Here is a 19,444-nt window from a genome sequence, read left to right as displayed (position 1 = left end):
CAAAACTGATTGGATTCTACAGACAGAAGTTGGCAGATCGGCGCTACCGAGTCCTGTGATACTTGTGGGGGTTGTAGAGCAAAACGGAGAACACCATCATGTTCGTGAGAATCTCATCTTTCCATAGAACGTTTGTAGGCCAAACCGTTCATACACTACAGAAGTTTTCATGACAAGATCCATTTTTGTGATGTCTCATATTTTAAACCGACAGATTTTGATGGTGAATTTGTATTATGATAATTAGATTCCCGCAGGGGCACAGTCATTGACTCTAAGGGGTACACTTTCTGGGTTATCTGTTCAATTATTTATGACTGTTGTCTTAAAACACACAAACCAAATCGATGCATACGCTTCTAGAGGCAAGCAGTGTGTGTTTGTGTGTGTGTGTGTGTGCCAGTGTGTGTGCCAGTGTGTGTGCCAGTGTGTGTGTGTGTGTGTGTGTGTGTGTGTGTGTGTGTGTGTGTGTGTGTGTGTGTGTGTGTGTGTGTGTGTGCATGCGTGCGCTGCTGTGTCTGGGGCAACATCAATTATCCCGGCCTAGAGAGAGCTGCCCCCTGACCCTCAGTCCAAAACAGTAAGCAGCAGGACACAATCTCATTTCTTCCTGAAGCTGTATTGCCGCTGTCTCTCACCTGGGTTCAAATACTATTTGACATTTTTCAAATACTTTCAGCATTTGCTTTAGCCTGCCTGATGGGGAGTTTGCACTTTTGCAACTATTCTATTAGTCAATTTAGCCGGGCAAGCTCAATCAAGCCCAGCTAAAGTGTTTGAAATTGTTTTAAATCATTTTTGAACCCAGGTCTGGCAGCCCCAGCCTCATGCCTCAGCCCTGTAGAACAGAACAGAAGACGGAAAAAAAGACCCGTCAGTAACATCAATCAGTTTAGACCCAGAGTTACAAATCAGTGTTCGAATCCAGCCAAGCAGAGGTCCAGATCACAGCGTTCACAGTGTTTCAAATTAGAATGGGGGCGAACCACCGCATGACACAACTCAGCTAGCTGCACGACCGACCCAGCCAATCACATCAGAGTAAGTGGCAAGTCAAGAGGAAGTCAGGCAAAAGAAAGACAAACAGAGAGAGAGAGAGAGAGAGAGAGAGAGAGAGAGAGACATGAGTGATCTCCCTCAGTTTGTTGTTTGTCACAAACTCTGTCTGTTAAACACACATGGAAACACTAAGGAAGTCACGAAGATACAACTCGCCTCGCCTCTCCTCACGCCTCGCAGTGTTGACATGAGAGGAAGTGACAATGTCTAAGAAGGACAATGAGTGCTAAACTCCAAATAGCACATAGACTTTTTCTAGATCCACCAGTGAACTCTCCCCTCTTCTCGTTCTCTCCTCTCCTGTCCTCTCCTCTTCCTTTCTCTCTTCTCTTCTTAACCTTAAACACGTTTGGAGCATCTCCCTCTGGTGCAAAATATGGCATGTTCATATCTGGCGATAGAAAGTTTTATTTTTTATTATTTATGTTTGTTTTAAGCCTTAAACCTTACATTCACCATTTGCATTTAATGCCTAACCTTAACATTTCTAAATGAATGCGTAAATTCAAACCTAACCTTAAAACTTTGGAGTGAATGCTTGAACTTAACTTCAAACACTTTGAAATTTGATGTTTGGGACAACTTTGAATTTTGACATTCGAGAAACATGGATGAACGTCTAATTCTGACGTTTGACTGTGAGAGCTTGTTGAAATGGCTGTGATCGGAGAAAACTGAAGATGAATCAACAACATTGTAGTTACTCCACAATACAAACCTAAATGACAAAGTGAAAAGAAGGAAGCCTGTACAAAATAAAAATATTCCAAAACATGAGTCCTGTTTGCAATAAGGCACTAAAGTAATACTGCAAAAAATGTGGCAAAGAAATTAACTTTTTGTCCTGAATACAAAGCAAAAAGAAAAGATGGCGCCGGAGAACAAGGCTGACATTTTACGTATTTCTAAAATGTCCCAAAAAATTTTCTTTGCATTGTTTGTAACTTATTTTTTTACTTATTTTGTACATAATGTTGCTGCTACCGTCTCTTATGACCGAAAAAACCTTCTGGACATCAGAACTGCAATTACTCACCATGGACTGGCAGAATCCTTTTCTTCTTTTAACGAGTCCGACGAGCCCGATGTGAATGATATACTGCTTTCCCGGGAACAGGCCCAGGTCGCCATCATTTGCGTGAAGAGAAGAGAAGGAGGAGAAAAAGGGGCCAGAGGGCGGGATGTCTTCTGAGAATTCGTAGGCGATCGAATAAACCCCCACTTCCGTACATTCTACTAGCAAACGTGCCATTTTTGGAAAATAAAATCGATGACCTACGCGGAAGATTAAACTACCAACGGGACATTCAAAACTGCAATATCTTATGCTTCACGGAGTCATGGCTGAAACGACGGCACTATCAACATACAGCTGGCCGGTAAAATGCTGTGTCGGCAGGATAGAACAGCAGTGTCTGGTAAGACAAGGGGTGGCGGACTATGTATTTTTGTAAATAACAGCTGTTGCACGATATCTAAGGAAGTCTCGAGGTTTTGCTCGCCTGAGGAAGAGTATTTCATGATAAGCTGTAGACCACACTATCTACCAAGAGAGTTTTCATCTGTATTTTTCATAGCTGTCTACATACCACCACAGACTGATGATGGCACTAAGACCGCACTGAATGAGCTGTAAGCAAACAAGAAAACGCTCACCCAGAGGTGGCGCTCATAGTAGCCGGGGACTTTAATGCAGGGAAACTTAAATCCGTCTTACCAAATTTCTATCAGCATCTTAAATGTACAACCAGGGGGAAAAAAACTCTGGACCACCTTTACTCCACAGACAGAGACGCATGCAAAGCTCTCCCTCGCACTCCATTTGGCAAATCTGACCATAATTCTATCCTCCTGATTCCTGCTTACAAGCAAAAATTAAAGCAGGAAGCACCAGTGACTCGATCAATAAAAAAGTGGTCAGATGAAGCAGATGCTAAGCTACAGGATTGTTTTGCTAGCACAGACTGGAATATGTATTCCTCCGATGGCATTGAGGAATACAACGCATCAGTCATTGGCTTCATCAATAAGTGAATCAATGATGTTGTCCCAACAGTGAATGTACGAACATACACCTACCAGAAGCCATAGATTATAGGCAACATCCACACTGCTGCTTTCAAGGAGGGGGACTCTAACCCGGAAGCTTATAAGAAATCCCGCTATGCCCTCCGACGAACAATCAAACTGGCAAGGCGTCAATACAGGACTAAGATAGAATTGTACTACAATGGCTCTGACGCTTGTCGGATGTGGCAGGGATGCAAACCATTACAAACTACAAATGAAAGCACAGCCGAGAGCTGCCCAGTGACACGAGCCTACCAGATAAGCTAAACTACTTCTATGCTCGCTTTGAGGCAAATAACACTGAAACATGTAAAAGAGGACCAGCTGTTCCGGATGACTGTGTGATCACGCTCCCCACAGACGATGTGAGTAAGACCTTTAAACAGGTCAACATTCACAAGGCCTCAGGGCCAGACGGATTACCAGGACGTGTACTGCGAGCATGCGCTGACCAACTGGCAATTGTCTTCACTGACATTTTTAACCTCTCCCTGTCCACGTCTGTAATACCAAGATGTTTTAAGCAGACCACCATAGTCCCTGTGCCCAAGAACACTAAGGTAACCTTCCTAAAAGACTACCGACCCGTAGCACTCATGTCTGTAGCCATGAGGTGCTTTGAAAGGCTGGTAATGGCTCACATCAACACCATTATCCCAGAAACCTTAGACCCACTCCAATTTGCGTACCGCCCTAACAGATCCACAGATGATGCAATCTCTATTGCACTCCACACTGCCCTCTCCCACCTGGACAAAAGGAACACTTATGTGAGAATGCTATTCATTGACTGCAGCTCAGCGTTGACTACAGCTCAAGACCATAGTGCCCTCAAAGCTCATCAACAAACTAAGGACCCTGGGATTAAACACCTCCTTCTGTAACTAGATCATGGACTTCCTGACAGGCCACCCCCAGGTGGTAAGGGTAGGTAACAACACATTTGCCATGCTAATCCTCAACACAGGGGTCCCTCAGGGGTGCGTGCTCAGTCCCCTCCTGTACTCCCTGATCACTCATGACTGCACGGCCAGGCACGACTCCAATACCATCATTAAGTTTGCCGATGAAACAACAGTGGTTGGCCTGATTACCGACAACGGCGAGACAGCCTATAGGGAGGAGGTCAAAGACCTGGCCATGTGGTGCCAGGACAACAACCTCTCCCTCAACGTGATCAAGACAAAGGAGATGATTGTGGACTACAGGAAAAAGAGGACCAAGCTCGCCCCCCACTGTCATCAACGGGGCTGTAGTGGCGCAGGTTGAGAGCTTCAAGTTCCTTGGTGTCCACATCACCAACAAACTAACATGGTCCAAGCACACCAAGACAGTTGTGAAGAGGGCACGACAAAACCTATTCCCCCTCAGGAGACTGAAAAGATTTGGCATGGGCCCTCAGATCCTCAAAATGTTCTACAGCTGCACCATTGACAGCATCCTGACTGGTTGCATCACTGCCTGGTATGGCAACTGCTCGGCCTCCGACCGCAAGGCACTACAGAGGGAAGTGCATACGGCCCAGTACATCACTGGGGCCAAGCTTCCTGCCATCCAGGACCTCTATACCAGGCGGTGTCAGAGGAAGGCCCTAAAAATTCTCAAAGACTCCAGCCACCCTAGTCATAGACTGTTCTCTCTGCTACCGCACAGCAAGCGGTACCGGAGCACCAAGTCTAGGTTCAAGAGGCTTCTAAACAGCTTCTACCCCCAAGTCATCACTCCTGAACATCTAATCAAATGGCCACCCAGACTATTGGCATTGACGACCCCCCGTTGTTATCATCTATGCATAGTCACTTTAATAACTCTACCTACATGTACATTTTACCTCAACTAACCGGTGACCCCGCACATTGACTCTGTACCGGTGCCCCCCTGTATATAGTCTCGCTATTGATATTTTGCTGCTTTTCTTTAATTATCTGTTACTTTTATTTCTTATTCTTCTTCATATTTTCTTTTTAACTGCATTGTTGGTTAGGGGCTCGTAAGTAAGAATGTCACTGTAAGGTCTACACCTGTTGTATTCGGCGCATGTAACTAATAAAACTTGACTTGATTACATTACATTTGGGGGAAATCCAATACAACACATTACTGAGTACCACTCTTTGTATTTTCAAGCATGGTGGTGGCTGCATTATGTTATGGGTATGCTTGTCATCGGCAAGGACAAGGGAGTTGTTTAAGATAAAAAGACAAGGAATAGAGCTAACCACAGGCAAAGTCCTAGAGGAAAGCTGGGATCAGTCTGCTTTCCAGACACTGGGAGACAAATCCACCTTTCAGCAGCACAATAACCTAAAACACAAGGCCAAATATACACTGGAGTTGCTTACTGTACCAAGATGACATTGAATGTTCCTGAGTTGCCTAGTTACAGTTTTGACTTGAAAATCAATGGCAAGACTAGAAAATGGCTGTCTAGCAATGATAAACAAACAAAGTTGAAATGATTTTAAAAAGAATAATGGGAAATATTGTACAATCCAGGTTTGTAAAGCTTTCAGAAACGTACCCAGAAAGACTCTGTAATCGCTGCCAAAGGTGATTCTAACACGTATTGACCTAGGGGGTTAAATACTTATCTAATCAAAATATATTAGTGTTTAATTTTCAATTAATAAAACAAAAAGACAATTAATCCTACTTTGTAACACAACAAAATATGAAAAAAGTCAAGGGGTGTGAATACTTTCTTTAGGCAAAGTATTCACATTAAAACGCCTACGCTGACGCTCGCACCTTGGCACAATCAGCCAGAAGTGAGGCACTGATGCCTGTACTGAGTTGGGGGCAACCCTAGTGGCGAGAGCTAGGGAGGGGGAGGGGGGCTTACTGAGAGAGGCAACAAGGAGGCCGTTGACTTCTAGCGGAAAGTCGGCCACATGGGAAATTATCCCTGCAGCTCCACAGCCTGGAGCATGAAATTGAAGCCGTCCGGACGGAGCATCTGACTAGAACCTTCCCTCATATTCAGAATAATTAACTATAGCACTACTCTTGCACAGCGCTATAATACCTTCCCATCTATTGTCTCCCTGCCAGGGCTCCATTGAACTGACAAGGTTACCGACACCATGCTACAGAGGAAGTAGTGGAACTGATACCGAGAGAGAGATGAGAGAGAAATAGATTGTTTCACTTTTGTTTATTATCTATTTCACTTGCTTGGGCAATGTAAACATATGTTTCCCATACCAATAAAGCCCTTTGAATTGAATTGAACTGAATTGAGAGAGAGAGAGAGAAAGCTGAGCTGCAATGCTAGAGTACAGCTAAACCGTTTAGGCCAGCTATGGAGTACAGTATGTTTCAACATCAAGACAAGGACTAAACAGCTAAATAACAATGGCTGAACAGTCAGGGTATACAACTCCCGATAATATGTTTATTATCGTGGCGGTTTCAATGACTTTGTAACAACAACGGATTACACACGTCACCTCAAACAAGAGCTGAATAATTTGAATTCCCACTCTGAAAACATTCTCTGTCTATAAACTTTGTTTGAAGGACCAATTCTGGTTTGCAGGACTTTAAGAGGTTACTACGTGGGTTAAGAGGTTACTACGTGGGTTGACTGCATGTCTGAGGGATTGAGAAAATAGATAGAGCAGAAGAAGAGAGGGAGTGTGGGAACATTAAGATGGAGGATAAATGACACTTGAGACAGTCAAGACAACAAGGTTTTACAACAAAGTCGGTTAATATGAACAGGGGCTCTGCTCTACACGTTAAACTTTTACTATTGCGTCTGTATTTATCTTCCAAACTGTGTTTTATAAATGTACTGAGTGACCAGATTCATCCCTAAACTTCCTGTTCAAAATCAACACAACATCAACACAAAGGCAAGCCCATTTCTAAGGAGACAACCACTACCACAGTAGCTCCTACAACTCTCCTGCAAATCTCACAACCCTCACCCGTATTGCACCTAAGGGGTTAACCCCAAACACATCCACCCAGCCGCTCACCCACCTATCAACCCCCTTACTCTGAAAGAGTAGTTTTCTTTAAAATACCTACCAGGCTAGTTTATTTTTCACATTTGTAATTAGGGTCCGCTCCTGACGAACTGTCTGAGGGCCCTACTTAATCGGATGCCAGAGGCCTCAGGGGCCACACATTGATTCCTTCACTGGGAAATAAATTCAATCAGATGCATTATTAAACTGACTGGGAATCAGTGGGGAGGGCGCGCATGGCGGACGGATGGCAAGGATGGGTGGGAGGATGAGGGAAGCAGAGGAGTGAAGGTGGAATGTTAATTGCAAACTAATCAAAGCTGAGAGAGTGAATCAGGAAAGGGAGATGGAGGAGAGATTTGAGCAGCGGAGGAGAGGGATGATGGCTTGAGGAGGGATGAGCACATGCACATACACATGCATAAAAACACAAGCACACAAACACACACCACACAATGTGTGAAACCTTTGAAAATGTATCCCAGTGATTCAACCTTGATTAGAGATAACAAGTCTTAATGAGAAGTCCAGTAATCAGATGAAACTCCTCAGAGATTTACCTTCCTCTGAATGCTAAACACCATGGGCACTGCTCTGCTGTCGATCACACTAGTCCTTGGCCTACCCAAATAACAGTCTAGCAACCGAATATATGAATGTATCTTCGATAATGCTTTGAATTTCATCTTTCCAAAATAAGGTAAAACTAAAGTGACAATGTGGGTTATTTTTTGCAGTAAAGAATATTGAATAAAAACAAATCTAGAGATCAAAACGCTTTTCAGCTCTGTCTTTGCTTTGGATGTCAGGTTCTATGGATTCGGAAAACTGGGAGAATATAAATAAAATAAAATCACATTGTATTGGTCACAAACACATATTTCACAGATGTTATTGTGGGTGTAGCGAAATGCTTGTGTTTCTAGCTCCAACGGTGCAGTAGTGTCTTTAGATATTTTTGTCAGATGTTACTATGGAATACTGAAGTATAATTACAAGCATTTCATGAGTGTCAAAGGCTTTTATTGACAATTACATGAAGTTGATGCAGAGTCAATATTTGCAGTGTTAACCCTTCTTTTTCAAGACCTCTGCAATCTGCCCTGGCATGTTGTCAATTAACTTCGGGCCACATCCTGACTGATGGCAGCCCATTCTTGCATAATCAATGCTTGGAGTTTGTCAGAATTTGTGGGTTTTTGTTTGTCCACCCGCCTCTTGAGGATTGACCACAAGTTCTCAATGGGATTAAGGTCTGGGTAGTTTCCTGGCCATGGACCCAACATATCGATGTTTTGTTCCCCGAGCCACTTAGTTATCACTTTTGCCTTATGGCAAGGTGCTCCATCATGCTGGAAAAGGCATTGTTCATCACCAAACTGTTCCTGGATGGTTGGGAGAAGTTGCTCTCGGAGGATGTGTTGGTACCATTCTTTATTCATGGCTGTGTTCTTAGGCAAAATTGTGAGTGAGCCCACTCCCTTGGCTGAGAAGCAACCCCACACATGAATGGTCTCAGGATGCTTTACTGTTAGCATGACACAGGACTGATGGTAGCGCTCACCTTGTCTTCTCCGTACAAGCTTTTTTTCCGGTTGCCCCAAACAATCGGAAAGGGGATTCATCAGAGAAAATGACTTTACCCCAGTCCTCAGCAGTCCAATCCCTGTACCTTTTGCAGAATATCAGTCTGTCCCTGATGTTTTTCCAGGAGAGAAGTGACTTCTTTGCTGCCCTTCTTGACACCAGGCCATCCTTCAAAAGTCTTCGCCTCACTGTGCGTGCAGATGCACTCACACAGGCCTGCTTCCATTCCTGAGCAAGCTGTGTACTGGTGGTGCCCCGAACCCGCAGCTGAATCAACTTTAGGAGATGGTCCTGGTGCTTGCTGGACTTTCTTGGGCGGCCTGAAGCCTTCTTCACAACAATTGAACCGCTCTCCTTGAAGTTCTTGATGATCCGATAAATGGTTGATTTAGGTGCAATCTTACTGGCAGCAATATCCTTGCCTGTGAAGCCCTTTTTGTGCAAAGCAATGATGACAGCACGTGTTTCCTTTCAGGTAACCATGGTTGACAAAAAAAGAACAATGATTCCAAGCACCACCCTCCTTTTGAAGCGTCCAGTCTGTTATTCAAATTCAATCAGCATGACAGAGTGATCTCCAGCCTTGTCCTCGTCAACACTCACACCTGTGTTAACGAGAGAATCACTGACATGATGTCATCTGATCCTTTTGTGGCAGGGCTGAAATGCAGTAGAAATGTTTTTTGGGGGATTCAGTTTATTTGCATGGCAAAGAGGGACTTTGCAATGAATTGCAATTCATCTGATCACTCTTCATAACATTCTGGAGTATATGCAAATTGCCATCATACAAACTGAGGCAGCAGACATTGTGAAAATTTATATTTGTTTCATTCTCAAACCTTTGGCCACGACTGTACATATGAGATGAGTAAAGCAGTATGTAAACATTATTAAAGTGGCAGAGTGCCCCCGGTGATGCGTTGGGCAGACCGCACCACCCTCTGGAGACCCCTGCGGTGCAGTTGCCGTACCAGTCGTTGACACAGCCCAACAGGATGCTCTCAATTGCGCATCTGTAAAAGTTTGTGAGGGTCTAAGCGGCCAAGCCACATTTCTTCAGCTTCCTGAGTTTGAAGAGGCGATGTTGCTCCTTCTTCACCACACTGTCTGTGTGGGTGGACCATTTCAGACAGTCAGTGATGTGTATGCCGAGGAACTTGAAGCTTTCACCTTCTCCACTGTGGTCCCGTCAATATGGAAAGGGGCTTACTCCCTCTGCTGTTTCCTGAAGTCCACGATCAGCTCCTTCGTTTTGTTGACATTGAGGGAGAGGTTATTTTCCTGGCATCACTCCGCCAGAGCCCTCACCTCCTCCCTGTAGGCTGTCTCGTCATTGTTGGTAATCAGGCCTACTGTTGTGTCCTCTGCAAACTTGATGATTGAGTTGGAGGTGTGCGTGGCCACACAGTCATGGGTGAACAGGGAGTAAAGGAGGGGGCTGAGCACGTACCCTTGTGGGGCCCCTGTGTTGAGAATCAGCGAAGTGGAGGTATTTTTTTCCTACCTTCACCACCTGGGGTGGCCCGTCAGGAGGTCCAGGACCCAGTTGCACAGGGCAGGGTTCAGACCCAGGGCCCCGAGCTTAATGATGAGCTTGGAGGGTACTATGGTGTTGAAGGCTGAGCTATAATCAATGAACAGCATTCTTACATAGGTCCAGATGGGATAGGGCAGTGTGCAGTGCAATGGAGATTCCATCGTCTATGGATCTATTGGGTCAGTAAGCAAATTGAAGTGGGTCTAGGGTGTCAGGTAAGGTAAAGTTGATATGATCCTTAAATAGCCTCTCAAAGCACTTCATGATGACAGAGGTGAGTGCTATGGGCAATAGTCATTTAGTTCAGTTACCTTTACTTTCTTGGGTACAGGAACAATGGTGGACATCTTGAAGCAAGTGGGGACAGCAGACTGGGATAAGGGGCAACAGAGAAGGAAAACCCACAGTCCTTAGTAGCGGGCCGCGACGGTGGTGCTGTGTTATCCTCAAAGTGGGCGAAGAAGGTGATTAGCTTGTACGGGAGCAAGACGTCGGAGTCCACGTCATGGCTGGTTTTCCCTTTGTAATCCGTGATTGGCTGTAGACCCTGCCACATACGTCTCGTGTCTGAGCTGTTGAATTGCGACTCCACTTTGTCTCTGTAATGACGCGTTTTGCCGGTTTGATTGCCTTACGGAGCGAATAACTGCATTGTTTGTATTCAACTATATTCCCAGTCACCTTGCCATGGTTAAATGTGGTGGTTCGCGCTTTCAGTTTTGTGTGAATGCTGCCATCCATTCACGGTTTCTGGCTTGGGTAGGTTTTAATAGTCACAGTGGGAACAACATCCCCTATAAATTTCCTGATGAACTCAGTCACCGTGTCCTTGTATACGTCAACGTTATTCTCAGAGGCTACCCAGTTCGCGTGATCAAAACAATCTTGAAGCATGGATTCCAATGGGTCAGACCAACGTTGAACAGACCTTAGCACGGGTACTTCCTGTTTGAGTTTCTGCCTATAGGAAGGGAGGAGCAAAATGGAGTCGTGATCTGATTTTCCAAAGGGAGGGTGGGGGAAGGCCTTGTAGGCATCCCGAAAGGGGGAGTAGCAGTGGTCGAGTGTTTTTCTACACTACAGTCAATGTGTTGATAGAACTTCAGTAGCACTTTCCTAAAATGTGTTGCTTTGTTAAAATCCCCAGCTACAATAAATGCGTCCTCAGGATATGTGGTTCCTGTTTGCATAAAGTCCAGTGTAGTTCCTTGAGTGCCGTCGTGGTATCGGCTTGAGGGGAAGTATACACGGCTGTGACAATAACCGAAGACAATTCTCTTGGGATGTAATACGGTCGGCATTTGATTGTGAGGTATTCTTGGTCAGGTGAACAAAAGGACTTGAGTTTCTGTATGTTATCACATTCACACCATGAATAGTTAGTCATGAAACATTCACCACTGCCTTTCTTCTTGCGGAGAGTTCTTTATTCCTGTCTGTACAATGTACTGAGAACCCAGCTGGCTGTATGGGTGGAGACAGTATATCCCAAGAGAGCCATGATTCCGTGAAACAGAGTATGCTACAGTCCCTGATGTCTCTCTGGAAGGAGATCCTCACCCTGAGCTCGTCTACTTTATTGTCCAGAGTTACTGAACATTAGCGAGTAATATACTCGGAAGCGGTGGATGGTGTCGGACTAGAAGTCCATTCCGAATACCTCTTTTCCGCCGGCGGCGTCTTGGAGCAGCCTCTGGAATAAGTTCAATTGCCTTGGGGGTACAAACAAAGGATCCATTTCAGGAAAGTCGTATTCCTGGACTTAATGCTGGTGAGTTACCGCCTCTCTGATATCCAAAAGTTATTTCCGGCTGTATGTAATAAAACAAAAAACTTTCTGGGCGTGGGCCTCCCGTTACTACAGACCCCGGTTTGATACCGGGCTGTGTCGCAGCTGGCCATGACCAGGAGACCCATGAGGTGACGCATCATTGGCCCTGTGTCGTCCAGGTTAGGGGAGGGTTTGGCCGGCCGGGATGTCCTTGTCTCATTGCGCTCTAGCGCCCGGCCCTCCACGCATGCACACTGACATGGTCGCCAGGTGTACAGTGTTTCCTCAGACACATTGGTGCGGCTGACTTTCGGGTTAAGTGAGCAGTGTGTCAAGAAGCAGTGTGGCTTGGCGGGGTTGTGTTTCGGAGGATGCACGGTTCTCAACCTTCGCCTCTCCCGAGTCCGTACGGGAGTTGCAGCGATGGGACAAGACTGTAACTACCAATTGGATATGACAAAATTGGGGAGAAAAGGGGGGTACATTTTTTAAATGAAAAATAAATAAATAAAAATGGGATAATAATGAAATGATACACCCCAAAAAATTATACTGCAAAGTTGCTTAGGAGCTAGCTAAGATGCCATGTCTGTCGGAGCCATCTGTCGGAGCCATCTTCTGAGTTATTAGTCTGATTTATCTAGCTCTGAGAACCCCTGTTATCTATGGACCTCGCACAGTGGGGAAGAGTGGATGGATATGCTGAAGGAGACAAGAGCACGGCCTTTCAGTGGATGGATACGCTGCTAGAGAGGGGTTCTAGAGACAACACTAATTTGACATGGGAGCTGAGGTCGATACAAAGTCTTGATTGCTGCAGCTTTCCCTCATTCTCAGCAGAGTCAGCTAGTGTGTGTGTGTGTGTGTGCGCGTGTGTGTGAGTGTGCGCATGTGTGTATGTTTCTACAGTAGGTGTTGAGCAGTTCCTCACCTGTAGCTTCCTTTAAAAAACACCCACAGGAGACCTCCACTCTGCTACACATGGCCCTCACCTCTCCAAAACCCATTTAACCTCTCAGCAGAGTCCAGAGCTACAAAGCCATGCACATTCACGCACAAACACATTGCTTGCGGTGCAGTGTGTGCTCTGTTTGTCACCCAGACAGACCCCTTCTCTCAGGGTTGTACCTGTCTAGCATAGTGTCTGTGTGTTGTGTTCTCAACCTCTTGGTGGCTTCTCTCCTTAGAACAATCTCTGAGCCTGCCCGAGTCACCGATGTCTAATCAAATACACACTCAGGGTGAGACTGCAACCCGCCATCTCACACACACACACACACACACACACACACACACACACACACACACACACACACACACACACACACACACACACACACACACACACACACATGGCAGGCCCTCCAAACAGCAGCCCAAGGTCACCCTTTCTCCAGTGTGTCAGATCTTGACACTACACCATTGCCAGCACCGCTTTTTCCTCCATATTGCTTCTGAAAATTGCTTGCAGCTGCTGTTGTGTTGGCCGCCCATACAGAAGTCCTACTATACAGTACGGTAGGAACGAGCAGAGCCAAGGGGAGATGAACTGGCAATGAGAGAGACATCTGCCTGTGTATGCCATTTTTTTTGGCCATTTGAACCAGCACAATACCGCAACTCAACAACAACCCCCAAAAGCCCATTGCATGTACAGTTGGGGTTAATAACTGTCTCATGGATCATCTTCATGAGCGGATTTTAAATGTAACATATATTTAACTAGGTAAGACAGTTAAGAAAAAACTCTTATTTACAATGACAGCCAAACCCGGACGACGCTGGGCCAATTGTGCGCCACCCTATGGGCCTACCAATCACGGCCTGATGTGATGCAGCCTGGATTCAAACCAGGGACTGCAGTGACGCCTCTTGCACTGAAATGCAGTGCCTTAGACCACTGCGCCGCTCGGGAGCCTAATTTTCTCTTCAGATCTCTCCAGAGATGTTCGATTGGGTTCAAGTCCATCTGGGCCACTCAAGGACATTCATAGACTTGACCCAAAGCCACTCCTGCGTTGTCTTGGCTGTGTGCTTAGGGTCATTGTCCTTTTGGAAGGTGAATCTTCACCCCACTCTAGAGCAGGTTTTCATCAAGGATCTCTCTGTACTTTGCTCCGTTCATCTTTGCCTCGATCCTGACGAGTCTCCCAGTCCCTGCCGCTGAAAAACATCCCCACAACATGATGCTGCCACCACCATGCTTCACCGTAGGGATGGCGCCAGGTTTCCTCCAGATTTGACGCTTGTCATTCAGACCAAAGAGTTCAATCTTGGTTTCATCAGACCGGAGAATCTTGTTTCTCATGGTCTGAGAGTCTTTAGGTGCCTTCCAGCAAACTCCAAGCGGGCTGTCATGTGCCTTTTACTGAGGAATGGCTTCCGTCTGGCCACTCTACCATAAAGGCCTGATTGGTGGAATGCTGCAGAGATGCTTGTCTTTCTGGAAGGTTCTCCCATCTCCACAGAGGAACACTGGAGCTCTGTCAGAGTGACCATTGTCTTCTTGGTCACCTCCATGACCCTTCTCCCCCGATTGTTCCGTTTGGCCGGACGGCCAGCTCCAGTAAGTCTTGGTGGTTCCAAACTTCTTCCATTTAAAAATGATGGAGGCCACTGTGTTCTTGGGGATCTTCAATGCTGCAGACATTTTGTGGTACCCTTCCCCAGATATATGCCTCGACACAATCCTGTCTCGGAGCTCTATGGACAATTATTTTCGACCGCATGCCTTGATTTTTCTCCTGACATGCACTGTCAACTGTGGGACCTTACATAGACAGGTGTGTGCCTTTCCAAATCATATCAAATCAATTGGATTTACCACAGGTGGACTCCAATCAAGTTGTAGAAACATCTCAAAGATGATCAATGGAAACAGGATGCACCTGATCTCAATTTCGAGTCTCATAGGAAAGTGTCTGAATACTTATGTAAATAAGGTATTTGTGTTTTTTATTTTTAATACTTTTGCAAACATTTCTAAAAACCTGTTTTCGCTTTATCACTATGGGGTATTGTGTGTAGATTGATGAGAAGACATTTTAGGATCAGGCTGTAACAAAATGTGGGAAAAGTCAAGGGGTCTGAATACTTTCCGATATGAGTATATAACAGCTCTATGACTCTCCTCCTATAGCCATAGAGTTTAGCATAATGCCGCCGTCCCTCAGTAATGGCAGGTAAGTTATGGCTATAAAGAAATGGCTGCAATCTCACGGTTGTCTCTGTACAGTAATGCCCGTGGATTGCTTGATCAATGGCCAGGGCTAAGTCATTACGGCTGCGTTAAAAAGTAATACACAGCGATGTGTGAACATGCCTCCTGGTGCTTGTTTTCAAACGCTGCCCCGGTACACAGGTCATATGCTGGTGGCAATTATGAAAAAATGGAGTGCAGCCCGCAGTGAATCCTGGGTAATTAATAAGCAGGATGTGAGGGTAGCGGAACAGGGTTTAGAGCTGACCTCAGATCTGTGTGAGTGTGACAGGGGGGCACAGAAGTACAGTAGGGTCAGTTGGCCGTGTGTGTGAGACTCAGACAGATGGAAGTGGACAGGGTTTGTTCTGCTGGTTGGAGGGATGTGCTGGCTGTGTGTCTTTGGTGAAAAAAAGCTCTGTGAAAAAAAACACAGAAAACATCAATCTGATTTCCAGAGGTAAGGGAAGGAAACACGTTCATTTTTAGAAATGAGGCGGGAATTGGCGGTACAGCGGTTCAAACGTGACAGGGCTAAATAAGGTACCCACAATGCAGATCGGGCTCACTGCTCTGGAACGGAGATGAGGAGAAAACACACTGTGGGCTGCCGGCTGGCTGATTTGGTTTTCCAACCCGCAGCTTCCTCGTACCTCATTTGCCACTGAGCTGGAGGCAATGTTCCTCTGGATGCCAGGATGTGTGTGGTGTGTGGCGTGGGCATGTGAATGTGTTAGAGGTGTCCTGAAGGCCCATTTGTTTTTTGTTGTTCTTGTACCGACACGCACCCATTCCTCCATACACATCTACACCACAGTACGGGAAAGAGAACGTCTGAACTCACTGCATGTAGCGTCGGCCTCGTCTGATCCGTCGGCACACTCCGGCTCCCCGTCACAGCGCCACCGCTGGGGAACACACTGGCCGTTCTCACACGCAAAGTCTGTGGTGGCACATGTCTTCTTTGCTGCTCAGAGAGAGAGAGACAGAGAGAGAGAGATAGGGAAGGAGAGAGAGAGAGAGAGAGAGAGAGAGAGAGATAGGGAAGGAGAGAGAGAGAGAGAGAGAGAGAGAGAGAGAGACAGGGAAGGAGAGAGAGAGAGATCAGATTAGTATTCTGTCAAATACACAACTCAAGCTAAGTGAAATGGTGTCTCGCTTTGAACAAATTATGAAAACCTCGAGGTCGGGTTTACAATCAGGTCCACTATCTAATAAGCAAACTGCACAAAACGTGGCCAGATGCAAGCTTCAGTTCATTTACCCCCACTTTACAAATACCCTCCCAAACCTGTCCATTTGTCTCAGTGCCCAGAGATTGCAGCAAGGGCAGACTGTTGTTAGATGACCAGTCTCATAACCCATCTAACCCCATTCTCCAGTCACTCTCTCCGAGCAGAGCGGAGCAGCCCGGGGAAAATTGGAGCGTTTGAGTGTGTCACAGGGGGAGCTAAAGCTCCTTCTTCTTGACCGGGAGAGTTCTGAACAAGAGAAAGCACTCACCTCATGTGAGAGAGAGAACAATGCCTCGCTCCGCTTGCCTGATGAACAACACACAGCGGGACTAACTGTCCTGTTCTCTTCCTCATTTACATGCCTTGGTTTAAACAGTGTTGTGCCCACGGGACGGCACTAGCCTAAAATGTAAATTAGTGGAGTGCTAGGCTAGTCAGAATCACTGCAGTGGAGTGTGAGGGGGATCGCTAGGGGTCTTGCCTGGATGGAGAGAGGCTAGTTAGGCTAAAGATTTTAGCCTAAAAATGTCAACTACATTGACTACATCTAATGTAGGTTATTGTACTGTAGCACTAGTCAGAATCACTGTAGTGGAGTGTGATGATTGCTGCGGCCTAGCCCAGTCTGGCTGAGTAGACTAGAGGCGTGTTAGCCTATTGTTTATGTGATGTAGCCTACCTTGGGTGGCCAGACTGGGGGGTTGAAATCACTGCATATGAATGATGCCCCCCCCCCAGGGACTCATAACACAACAGGAAGATAGTGTAGTGAAACAAAACGTGCCGGATTCGGACTATTACACCTGACAGCACTCGCGTCATTACCTGCTAGGTTACTGCCTGACATGCTGGAAAGTACAGAGAAGTCACAAACAACTCCTAATACACCTCCTAATACATTTGGTAATTGGTATTTTATTAGGATCCCCACCAGCTGTTGCGAAAGCAGCAGCTACTCTTCCTAGGGTCCACAATAAACATGAAACATTACATAATAGGGTCATTCCACCAATTCGGTGCTTCTTGAGAAGTGTAAGTTAGTCCCAAAAAAACGTTTGATTTCACCTAATTTGAACATTCTGTCATAATGAGCACATAAAAAAAACTAGTTTTACCAACTCAAGACGTGAAATTACAAAATGGCTATAGTAAGTGCCTATTAAGTGGCAAATAAAGTAAAAGGGTTGACAGTAACAGAGTTTCTTCTTAAATCAGCCATACATCGCCTTGTGACAGGGGGAACGGATGCTTGTCGTGGCAATTGAATGTAAGCTTATTTATTTTAATTTTTGTTCAAACATTTCTAGGCTTGTGTATCTATGGTTAGCAGGGTTATACTCAACTCAGTTTTCCACCACAAAACACCAGAAAATGGCCAAAAAGACTAGAAACAGCTCACCTGCTTTTATTAGACATTCAAAGCTTCTTTTGAAAAAAAAAATCAAAATAAGAATCGTTTCACCATATTAAAGTGAGAGTCCAGTTCACATAACATGGTTGACCTTAAAATGAGGGACAGACGTAAATGAATCGCTAATCACATGGTAGTGAAACGTTAAGTAGGTTAAAATCTTCCTAGAAGTAACACAGGGTTGACGGAGGGACATGTCAAAATGCTGAATTTTGAATGATCGAATTCTCCTTTCGTTAAAGGGGAACCTCATTTGACATAACGGGCTTTTACAATTCAATATTGGTGCACAATTTCTACTTACAATATCAAAGGTACGCAAAAGGCACTCATTTCATGGAATGACCCATGAACGTTAACAGACTAGAACAGCTCAAGGAACGAACTACGTACATTTGAGCAACACAATGGGGAAGTACCTAAAAGTCCTACCAACATCTTCTAATGGATGAGGACAAGAGTCTCCATTATAATGGGACATCAAGTAGAAGTATTTTCCCGATGGCTACAACAAAAAACACCCAGATTCTAGAATACAATTTTCAAGCAGTTAAAAAGAAAACTCCCAAGTACATGGCTGTGAGATTGCAGAGGAGGAAGCTACATCCACAGAGGTCCTGTGTAATGGAATTACACATCCCTGTAGACTCAACAAATCCCCTCCCGGTGTGTGTATGCGCACGCGTGTGTGTGTGTTAGTGATTGCAATATCATGCGAGTGTGTCACTGAACACAAATCCCCTCCAGTCTCCTATTATTTTATCTGGGAATTCATCTAACTCCCTTCCATCTCCCCAGCCAGTCTCCCACTCCACACATACATGACCAAAAGTATGTGGACACTCATTGAAAGTCTCATTCCAAAATCATGGGTTTTAATATGGAGTTGGTGCCAACTTTGCTGCTATAACAGCCTCCACTCTTCTGGGAAGGCTTTCCACTAGAAGATAGAACATTGCTATGGGGACTTGCTTCCATTCAGCCACAAGAGCATTAGTGAGGTCGGGCACTGATGTTGGCCGATTCGGCCTGGCTCGCAGCCAGCGTTCCAATTCATCCCAAAGGTGTTTGATGGGGTTGAGGTCTTGGCCAGTCAAGTTCTTCCACACGGATCTCGACAAACCATTTCTGTATGGACATCGCTTAGTGCACGGGGGCATTGTCATGCTGAAACAGGAAAGGGCCTGCACCAAACTGTTGCCACAAAGTTGGAAGCCCAGAATCATCTAGAATATCACATTGTTTGCAGAGTTCAAACACTTGTGAAAAACAAGTTTGAAACATGTTTTCAAAATGCCTCCAGCTGTACATAACTACTGTAAATAAAAAAAACAGCATCTACAGTGGTACAAATATATTATTGAATTCAACTTTAAAAAAAAAAACATTTTAAAGATGTATATGTTTATAAGGCTACTGTAGCGTTAAAATTTCCCTTCAATGGAACTAAGGGGCCTAGCCCGAACCATGAAAAACAGCCCCAGACTATTATTCCTCCTCCACCAAACCTTACACTTGGCACTATGCATTGGAGCAGATAGCGTTCTACTGGCATCCGCCAAACCCAGATTTGTCCGTCGGACTGCTAGATGGAGAAG

At 45.3% G+C, this 19,444-nt stretch overlaps 1 protein-coding gene across 2 annotated transcripts in view; it reads right to left on the bottom strand.

The window, feature by feature from the left end:
* The window catches only part of LOC106584023 (low-density lipoprotein receptor-related protein 8), a 263,488-nt gene that overhangs the window by 121,012 nt on the left and 123,032 nt on the right, over positions 1-19,444 (bottom strand). For both annotated transcript variants that reach the window (XM_014168792.2, XM_014168793.2), the window contains exon 3: positions 16,045-16,167. In XM_014168792.2, coding sequence (XP_014024267.1) covers positions 16,045-16,167 — 123 coding nt within the window. The remainder of the gene's footprint in view (positions 1-16,044; positions 16,168-19,444) is intronic.

This window comes from Salmo salar, chromosome ssa23, assembly GCF_905237065.1.
Source record: "Salmo salar chromosome ssa23, Ssal_v3.1, whole genome shotgun sequence".
Classification (NCBI taxonomy): Eukaryota; Metazoa; Chordata; class Actinopteri; order Salmoniformes; family Salmonidae; genus Salmo; species Salmo salar.
Note: the sequence above shows the minus strand (reverse complement) of the source record. Positions and strands in the feature narration are given on the sequence as shown.